This window comes from Osmerus eperlanus, chromosome 14 (genome assembly GCF_963692335.1).
Source record: "Osmerus eperlanus chromosome 14, fOsmEpe2.1, whole genome shotgun sequence".
Lineage (NCBI taxonomy): Eukaryota > Metazoa > Chordata > Actinopteri > Osmeriformes > Osmeridae > Osmerus > Osmerus eperlanus.
Genome location: NC_085031.1, coordinates 13456899 through 13467465, shown reverse-complemented (window position 1 = coordinate 13467465; position 10567 = coordinate 13456899). Strand labels below are relative to the sequence as shown.

General features: G+C 44.6%; 1 protein-coding gene and 1 long non-coding RNA gene across 2 annotated transcripts; one reads left to right on the top strand and one right to left on the bottom strand.

Moving 5' to 3' along the window:
* Positions 1-86: 86 nt before the first annotated feature.
* On the bottom strand, positions 87-6235 carry tmem192 (transmembrane protein 192). The gene is made up of 6 exons (XM_062477816.1): positions 6034-6235; positions 5631-5780; positions 4955-5216; positions 4685-4807; positions 1142-1247; positions 87-1024 (listed from the first exon to the last, which is right to left on the bottom strand). Exons 1-6 carry the CDS (start codon positions 6058-6060, stop codon positions 910-912), a joined length of 783 nt encoding a protein of 260 aa, XP_062333800.1. The 5' UTR covers positions 6061-6235; the 3' UTR covers positions 87-909.
* Positions 6236-8410: 2175 nt separating this feature from the next.
* On the top strand, positions 8411-10519 carry LOC134033810 (uncharacterized). Its single transcript, XR_009932171.1, has 3 exons — positions 8411-8491; positions 8851-8916; positions 9092-10519. It is a non-coding gene; the product is annotated as an uncharacterized LOC134033810 (long non-coding RNA).
* Positions 10520-10567: the final 48 nt, after the last annotated feature.

Genomic DNA, 10567 nt, shown 5'->3' with positions numbered 1-10567 from the left:
GAGGTGGTGTCAGATAACACTGAAGACGTTTCCACAACATTTGATAGTTTTGCACCTCCCAATAGAACAGATTTCCAACATAATTCATATCAACACACAAATTCACATTTATTGAAACTAGTGCTCACAGTTGCAAAATCCATTACTTCACACACATTCCGTTATCAGCATAAGAGTACCCCAAAATACACAATCTTAGCAGGGTTAAACGCTTACACATACACACACACACACACATTAGCATTCTCTTAGTACAATAACCCTTACAGCGTGGTGCTCCAGTAACCAAACCTCATTCCCTTCTTCTGCCAATCCCCCCCTCCCCCTCCCCTCAGTGCTTTTGGCTTTGTCACATCACAACTAGGCACATGATACCTAGAGCAATTGTCTATTCTTTCTCTCTCACCCTCACACACACAGGTCACTTAGGGTCATCACACAGCAATAAAACTCCTCCTCTCTGATCTGTGACCCACATCCCCTCAACGCCACCACCACCTCCTCCTCCTCTTCTATCCTCCACTCTCTCCTCCATATTCTTCATCCCCGACCTCTCATCCCTCTCTCCTTTGTTATCTGTCCATCTCTGTCAGCTGATCCAGCTCTTCAAAACACACCCAAAACCCTCTCTCTCTCTCTTTCTCTCTCTCCGTGTGTGCACAGGTGTGTGTGTACAGAGCTCCCTTTCTCAGTAAACAGTGGATATCTTCCGTCAGTCTCTAATCCTCCCCCTCAAGTCAGTCCCTTTTCCAGTAGGTATCCACCCCCACCCCAGCCATCCCACCCCCAGCCCCCACCCTCCCCTCATTCTTTGTCTACTCCCTCTAAGCCGAGCCGGCAGGACGGCCAGCGTGCTCACGGGGGCGACCGTGGAGTAGGTGGACGTGAGTCGAGGTTCAGGTGGGCGGCTCAGTGTTGGGCGGTCAGGTTGAGCAGCCTCTTGCTCAGCAGGGTGTTGTGTTGCTTCAAATACTCTATCAGGTCAGCCTGCTTCTCCACCACCTCCTCCAGATTGGAACCTTCCCTGCAGGGACACCACGTTTGGGGCATGGACAAAGGAGTACAGTGGGTGTGTTAGCACATGTTTTTGTTAGCACGTGTGTGCGTTGTAGGTAGAATAGAGCAGTGTGTGTGTGTGTACCTGAAGCCAGTCTCAGTAGGCAGGCTGGTGTGGCTGTAGGGGTGTGATTGTTCCTCCTGACTGATGTCCGGAGCCGCTCTCTCTCTGTTGAACCGCATCACTCTCACTGTGGAGACAACATGCATACTCTTCGTTAACATGTGGCTGAGCGGTTAGGGAATCGGGCTAGTAATCTGAAGGTTGCCAGTTCGATTCCCGGCCATTCCAAATGACGTTGTGTCCTTGGGCAAGGCACTTCACCCTACTTGCCTCAAGGGTATGTCTCTGTACTTACAGTAAGTCGCTCTGGATAAGAGCATTTGCTAAATGACAAAATGTAAACATGCAACTTATTTACTTCCTCCATCTTTTTCACACGTGCACCCACACACACACGCCCACCCTGCTCGACCACACACACACAGTCTGTGGGCCTTTACGAACTAATAAACTATTATCAGGTGTACACAAACACACCTCTGTCGCCTCTCTCCCTCACTCTTTATTTCATTCTCACTCTCTCTGACACACACTCTGTCTCTGCCTCACTCACACACACACACACACACACTTTCTCACTGCCTCACACACACACTTGAGCTGTTGTATCCTGCACTTAAAAGTCCTTACGAGCCCCCGTATCCTGCACTTAGGAGCTTCAGGTCTCACACCCCTTACATCTACTTTTATACAGGGGAGGAGGAGGGGAGTTCTGAGTGTGTGTGTGTGTGTGTGTGTGTGTGTGTGAAAGGGAGTCAGAGGCTGCTTAGCTGTAGTTGAAGGGGTTCACTGAATTTTAATAAGGCACAGTATACATTATGTGTGTGTGTGTGTGTGCGTGTGGAGGGGAGGTTTGGCTGGATGTCGATGATGAGAGTCATTAACTGGAGGAAAACATCAGGGAGGTTCTAAAGACACTGGCATCTTGACCCTGCTACAGTACTGCAGGTCATCACACACACAATTGAGAAATACCAGGGATTTTTGCATAATGAGCCCTATTTGTGTGTGTGTGTTTGTGTAAATACAGTCTTATGGTGTGTGTGGGTGTGTGAGAGAGAGAAAAGAAGAGAGGCACATTCCTGAGGTTGCAGAGAGGAAGTGGTGGAGGAGAGCATCACAGAAAGTTAGAAACAAGGAAAAGCAATCAATTGCCAAACTCAAAAATGAAACGTATTCTCCTTTCATATAAAAGGTATCTCCTTAAAGAAAAATGGATGTTGTACATGTCACAGAGAAAGGGAGAGAAGAGGGGGATGAAGAGAGGTAGAGAAAGGATGAGGAGTGATGGATGGATGGTGCTGTAGTGGGACAGAGGTGATGCATTTCACACGCTGCCGTTAGGGGAGCGCGCACACACACACGCACGCGCACAGACTAAAGTGTAGAGAGTGGTATCATGGTCCGATTTGATCTGAGGAAGTTGAATCCCTCCGGTTGACGAGGGTGTGTTTTCAGGTGTCAACAAGCTTTGCGGGGTGTTAACGGCTCCCACTGATGTGCGTGCTCACTGCTAAACCCTGCGCTGAGGGCTAGCTGTCCCCATTCATCCTCATACACTCCAACAACGATGCTAATGCTAACCCCTGATGCTTGTCTCTCAGCAGGCCTCTAGAATCATCACAATCGAACCAGCATCTATGCTTCAAAACATATCTAGGAAAAATGTACGCGTAAGAGTACACCTTTTCACCTGTCCTCCAAAAACAATTCTAGTGGGGTCTTTTCCCTGGCCTGGGATCAGATCATTTGACCTTTAATCAGTGGTGAGAGGAAACCCTAACCTGACCCCGGAGCTGCCCACAAGAGGCAACTTGACCCCCCCCTCCTCCCCGGACACACACACACACACTACAAGGGAGAATGAGAGGTAGTGCATCGCGTGTGTGTGTCAGCATCAGTGTGTTGTCACTGCACCCTGGAGTGCATACAATAAATTCAGACAAAGCAGAGGAGCGGCGTATTCCGAGTTAACCCTTTGAAGGTCGGAGCGACACTTTGATGTGTAGGGCACATGCAGGCCTTTAGAGGAGAGTGCATTCATGTTATAATGAGAGAGGCAGATACATACGGCAAACCTCAAAGACACACTCAACTCACTTGGTAACACACACATACGCACACACTCTCTGCCTCACTCCATCAGTACTGCCTCGTGTCTGTAGTGCACTTCAAAGGGAAGGGGTTAAACGAGGCCTTCCCCTGTGGGCCCTCATAGCTGCAGGCATCGAATCTCTGACACACACACACATAAAACTGCTTCACTTCTATTTGTTAAATCAAAGCATACAAAAGTGCTTAATCTTTCTTCGTGTAGATTAACACATTATTTCCTGAGTTGGCTGAACTGAAACTGAGCTGATTCGAACCTTTTGGTTGTGTGTGCGCGTGTGGCTGGGCAACAAGGCGTCGCTCTGCTCAGGTCTAGCCTGACTGCACTGATCTGACCTGGAATGCAAGGACGCACACACACACACACCAAATCACCCATACAGTAAACAACAGGACAATGCGGGTGTGTGTTCAAGTGTGTGTGAGGGTGGAGCGGGAGGAAGGCGAGCCTGTGGCCGGGCTAAAGCCTAATGCCCACCTCCGCTCTGAATAGGGCCTTCTCTCATTCTCCTAGCCTGCAGTGTCACTGCCCTATCTCTACCTTCAGGCAGCCACAACACAGGCCAATACAGCCCCTTCCACATAGGTTTCCTTCCAATGCTGTATCTTTAATAGCAATATCCTCTGATTGCGTGTGTTTAACGGGAGCTTTCCTCTCGCGATGGAGGTGAAAACGCTGTGCGGATGCACTCACACACGGTGGCCGACGGTGCAATATCATATTTAAATGACAAACACATGAAATGCTTTTCTGTCGTGTTTTATGGTGAGGGAGGGCAGGGGAGTAAGAAAGGTGATGAAAGCAGAGAGGGGGGTAAAGATAAAGTTGGAGATAGAGAGAGCGAGCAAGAGAAAGAGAGAAGAGAGGGGGGAGATAACGAGACAGAGACAAGAGTTAGGAGATGGGCTGAGGGATGAATGGCTAATTGTCATACCGCCGCCTGTGTCTGAATAGGGCAGGGCCCAAGGCATTGTGATGCGGATGTCCCTGGAACAAGGACGGGGGTTAGCTGGGTGTGTGTCGTAGGCAACAGTGTCTTTCCAATGGTAGCTTGTCTAATTGCTACCGTTTTAATTCAGGCATTATCCCCCACCCAGATTGGGTTTGCTTTTGTGCCGATCGTGGCATTTGCCTACCCCCCCCCCCCCCCTTCCATCGTTTCAGACGCCTTTCAAAGTCAGAGAGCGGTGAGGAGTGCATGTCCGAGGGTGTGTGGGGGGCAGATGGCTGAGCGGTTAGGGAATCGGGCTACCAATCAGAAGGTTGCCAGTTCGATTCCAGGCCGTGCGAAATGACGTTGTGTCCCTGGGCAAGGCACTTCACCCTACTTGCTTCGGGGGGAATGTCCCTGTATTTACTGTGAGTCGTTCTGGATAACAGCGTCTGCTAAATGACTAAATGTAAATGTGTGTTCCGTACCTGTGTAGATGACGAGGGTGCGTGTTCTGTACCTGTATAGATGACGAGGCATGGCAGAGAAACGAGGAGCTCCAATCCCAGAATGCTGAGCAGCACGTACACTTTCACGGTGGGTTGTAGATCCACACACAGGGCTACTAACACAGCCACGTTCCCTACACACACAGACACAAACACACACAAGCTCAATTCTCAAAGGGATGTCTCCACCTTGTGGTTAAAAAAAAAAGAAACTGCCACTCTGATCTAAACGACTACGTGCCGAGTATGTTTGACGTGTTCTTGAGTAAGGGAAAACATACCTGTGGAGTGCACAGTGACAGGCAGGTGTTTCAGCCCCCGGGTGTCTCTATAGAAACGGAGGTATCCTCGGTTCCTCGCGCTACTGTGATGGTGCTGGACGCAGACGTTGAACAGCAGCACCAGCAGCCACAGTCCCACCTTCCCCAGCACGATCACGTTGTCCCCCTGTGCAGTCCCCAGCAGCCTGATGCACTCGTCCTCTCTGCCCAGTTTCAACATGCAAGCCACCGCCAGAGCCACCGCCAGGGCAACGTACACCACCTGGAACACGGGGGAAGTGGTAGACACACCTCACATGAAACTGTGTGTGTGTTCATCTGTGCGACTATAGCCTACATGTGAGCATTGAAGACAGACAATAATAACAATGCATGTGTAGTTGTGTATTTACAGAAGGTGATAGTTGTGTGTGTGTGTGTTTATGTGTGTGTGAGAGAGAAGGAGTGAGCACGTGAAAGAGAAAGGGAGAGTGAGAGAAAGATCTTTATCTCACAGGGGGTCATCACATCAGGTGTCAGTATAGATTAATTCCACCCTTTCTTGCTCACACTGGATTCGAACCAAGGGTCCTCTAACACACAACGCAGCAACACCCTCTCATACACTGTGAAAGCCTGCTTCACAACCGTCGGTACTGGGGAGTGAGCTTAACCAATTCCGGTCGGTTACACTTACATGTAGCATTGATAGAAGGATGGCAGTGCAAGGTGTAGATATGCTCTGAAATTCTCTCCGTATGGCAGAATGGAGAGCATCTGGTGAGATGAGCGGTCCGTCCACCAACGGGTCATCTTCTACACCAGTCACATCTAGTGAAGTGCTGGCCTGATACACATGTGCGCACACGCATAAACACACACCACAGCAGCGTCGATTTAGATAGCTAACTAGGTCAATGTGTCAAGTAGGAAACTAGGATAGCATTCCGTACATTTGAGTAGACTACACCTCCAGGGGAAAAAATCTAATACGTCACACATTTTTCAAAACAAACAGAACATGTCTATAATAGTGTACAACACAGCGGAAATAGCATGCTAGTTCAAAAATAGGATAGCGCCAAGTCAACCAGACATACTCCAAGCGACGTTCCTTTTGAGTCCATTGGGTCTGCCGTCTTCGTCACTTAGCTATCCCTTGTAGTAGTAGCCTGTCGCAAACTTAACACGAATCATTTTACATGAATACGATCTTTCAGATCCCTTTTGGTTTTCAAGAACGTAGATCCTGCTAGCTCCTTGTAGACGTTTTCACGTGACAACGGTGACAGCATTTAAACTTCCGGTTTGGCGAAGTGGCTGCTTGTAGCCTACCTCTGTTCAGTTTATTGGCGGTTTACATGCTCCATTACCGTTTTCTGGTATTTATTTTTCACAAACCTTCAAATTGAAGAATGATAAGAATATGTATGTTTATGTACACCACTTTCAAACTGTATTACAAAAATATTTCCCAATATCAACTTTCCCAATATGGTTCTAGCATGGATGTGAAATTCTCAAAAAGGCTGTAATATCAGATTCATGAACTGCAGAATAAATACTGCATGCTCATATCATGTTGGCCTAATGTTATTTACTTTTTGGAAAAACATTAGATCATTTAAAGGTTTGTGGCATTAAACATTATTTTCAACAGTTTAGTTTGTCTGTTCTTGTCTTCAAAATGTGTTTTTCTATTATATTAAATCTGCAAACAAAATAATGAACACAAACCAATACACGGCCAACATATGTCACGTTTGTGCTTTAGTAGGCTATTGCTTAGCATTGTGGACAAACCCACACAGTCAGGTCTATCAGGTTGGTGCAGTCATATAAAATACTGTGCTACTGGTATAGAAATACATTTGAATAAGAATATACTGGGCCTTTGTTCAGGTAACCGTTGGTTTTGCAGTTACAATGAGATATGATATGAATAGGCCTATCATCACTTGGCTTACACAAAGACAAGCTGCTTTATGATCCTTGTTCATCACAGTCAGTAGGCTATGCAAGGACATTGTTGATGACTTTAAATACATATATTATTGTGAAACAATGAATTAATAGATTAATTTTGTTAAATACTTGTAGGGTAAACAAATAAAGACCCTGCTGCAGGACAAAACACTTACTCATCTAAAGCTCCTCTCCTCTGGGTCTCAGTGTTTATAGACTCACAATCTTTTTAACCACGGCTGAACTACTGCACTAGTATAGCTCACATAACCAGTCCTTCCAACACTGTAACTGTCTTTTGCTCATCCAGAGTTTCTAACCCTATTTTCTTTCATAGAACTCAGTGAATATCCCGATAACGTAGTTCCAGTAAGGCAAATCAATTCCAGCGACGTTTACTTAGGTGTTAAAATATTCTCAAACCGTTTGATTGGTACAGCCAATCAAAATCTGCGGCAAAGCCGGCAAACAGGAAGTTGGGTTGTATCTCAGCAAATCTTTGATGGATTCACACCAAACATGTTGTATGTACTCGGAACCCTCTTCTGAGGATGTGTAAAATGTTTTCAGGGTAATTTGACCTGCTTGGCCACCTAATTGCTGCTTGCAGCTCTATTTTCAAATGAGTTTGTTAGCCTACACCGCTGCTGAAATAAATCCTAGCGGAAACACATTTATTGTCCAATGGTCTATACAAATATTTTTTTTTTGTTAGGTTTAGGTATAAATGAGGGGGGCTGTCGCTGTCTTGGTGTGTGGGGTTGCATCAAATTCCCCTTTTTTGCTCTGTTAAATTGCTGCACCAGTCCACACTTGACCGGTGGGGATCTCATTCTATTATGACTGTAACTGTTAGCTGCTCCTGGCATTCTCTAATCCCTGCTCTCCTCTCTCTGCCCCCCCCCACACACATCCCTTGTGGTGTGGGGGGTTTGAGTTGTCAGCACCTGCCTGGTCGTCGGTCAGCCAACGCTGGACCTGGTCGCGAGTCTCCCGGTCCTGTCCTACATCTATAAAGTTGAACAATGGATTTTGGTGTTTTAAAAACCCATCGACACTGTATGACTATGTTTAGCCTGTGTTCTGCTCCTCTCTCTCACCAACCGTCTCTGGAGGAGGGGATCCCTCTCTGAATTGCTCCTCCCAAGGTTTCTTCCATTTTTTTCTCCTGTTGAGAGTTTTTTGGGAGTTTTTCCTTGTCTTCCTTGAGGGTTTAGGTTGGTTGAGAGGCAGTTCTATGGGCATATGTGAAGCCCTCTGTGACATGCTTGCGTGTAAAAAGGGCTATACACATAGATTTGATTTGATAAAAAATAGGATGCTTAAGTTAAGGTATAGGGTCAGATGACAAGAACAAGACAATGGCTTATTAAATATAATGTAAGCACAGCTTCAAGCTGCCCAGACCTTTACCCCCAAAAATGCAAAAACCCAGAAGAGATAACACACACCCAGCATGACATTTATTATTAGATAATGGTTGAGCACATAAGAGAGCACATTGAAAGGTAAGGGACATCAGTTGCAGCCTAAAGCAGACGACATCACCTACACCGTCTGACCCGTCTGTTCATCAGCCAAACTACCTAAAGTGTGAGTACATTATTTCATTCGGCAGACGCTTTTATCCAAAGAGTAAAGTGAGTAAAGTGTCTTAAGAAAGCTTTACCTCCCAATTATTGTCAAATTGTTTCACTTTCACAACGTCTCACTTTCTGTCATATTTGTGGTTAATGGAGGGCCATATTCGTGGTTACAGGGGTTACTGGTCCAAGGGGTTCAAAGGGTACAGATGTCCCCGTGCCCAGGCCCAGGGACATCTGTACCCTTTGAACCCCCTGACGGTGGGACTGGGAAGGACTTGAAATGTCTAACGGATGAACGACATAGCACCCTATGTGTCAACAATGTGTAATCCCTAATAAATGTAATCATAAACGATGCAATTTCAGACAAGTGACCGGTAGATTGAAGAAAAGAAAATCATCTAAGTTATCTAACTTTATAGCCGTCATTTGGTAAGTTTGCTACTCATTCTTTGTCAATTAACTTCCTAATAAGACTGGTATTGCATGTCTAAGCCCCCACATTTAGCTTTTTCCTCCACATTTTTGGGAAAACACCATTGCATTATCTGTATTATATCGAACACTTCCAGTGATGACACATTTTTCCATGCCATCCCTTATTTAGCAGGACAGTCATGCAGGTTTTAAGCCTGGCTGTGCTCCTGCTCCAGCTACACCCTGTTCTCCTGAGAGACACACACCATGGTGTGGGATTTGAAGCTGAGGGCAACACTCACCTGAAGAGGATGGTAGCAGAAGTTACTGACCCTAAAGTCAAGTTTGCAAAGGATTTAGAGTTTGTTTAAAAAAAGCTAAATGCAAACAAGGACAAGAAGGTGTTTAGTAACTGGCAAGACATCTATGAGTTCTACAGAAATGTTGATATACAGACAGAATCGGAAAATTTGATTAACTCAAAAAAATTAATACGTGACCCAAACGTTAAGACAAACTTTGATGGGTTAAAGAACACCTTAGAGAAAGACAAAAACCAGTACGCCTTTATCTATGTAATGAAAAGACTAGACAACCATATAGCCAAGCCAGAGATTGTTAGCTATTATTCTGAGGTCAAACAACCCAAAGTTATAAATAAACATACTGAGGAAGCAATCTGTGAAAAAATTATAAATAATGACATAAAAGTCAACCCACAGGAGGACGATGTGTACTGGTTCACAAAGAATACTCCTTGTCTAACTCCAACTTGTTATAAAGTTGAATCTAAATCATGCTTACTTTCCATCCTTGAACTCTGTAAGAAATGGTTCAAACATGAGAAATCAGAGACAAAAGGGCGATGTTACATTGGATTTGATCAATATTGGGGGTTTAGTGGAAGACCATTAGTACTAAAAGATTATGATAAAACATTAAAAGAAGAAGAGATGGAAATCAGGCCCAACATTTTTATGTACACGCTTAACGATGACAAATTTCTGGAGGATTTTGTGGACTTTTACGATTATGCTAGTTTTATTTTCCTTGGGTAAAGTGAATGACAATCTGACAATTAAATACATGATGTACTGTGTATATTTTGTCAAATGACTATATCGCCAATGCTTACTAGATTAGGCTACTGACAAGTTTCAAAACAACTCCTTTTATACCTACTCTTAAAGTATCAGTAATGCATAATTTGAAAGAAGTATACATAAGTAAATGAAGCATATCATGGGTAAGCCACAAATCAAACACCATAAAAAAAAAAAAGAAATTGTAGGAATTTGTTTTAAATGTTAGCATGTTTCCATAAAGCGTCTGCAATATGAAATGATTAGGCCTACCTTATATTATATATTATATTGAATAGTTTTGTAAATAAACAAAATGAATAAAGTAATAAACAGCATGCATATGTTCACATACTGTTCACAGTTGGTGATATCAGGATGCATCATTATCTTTATGTATACCGCTTTCAAACATTAGTACCAACATTTCTAAATCACGTTTTTCCAACATGGTTCCAGCACTGATGTGAAATACTTATAAACGCTGTACTATAAATGGCTAAAATCTGCTGAATAAATACTGTGTGCTTCTCTCAGGGCTGTCCTCAACTATTTGGTTTGGAAAGAGATTTCATACGAGATTT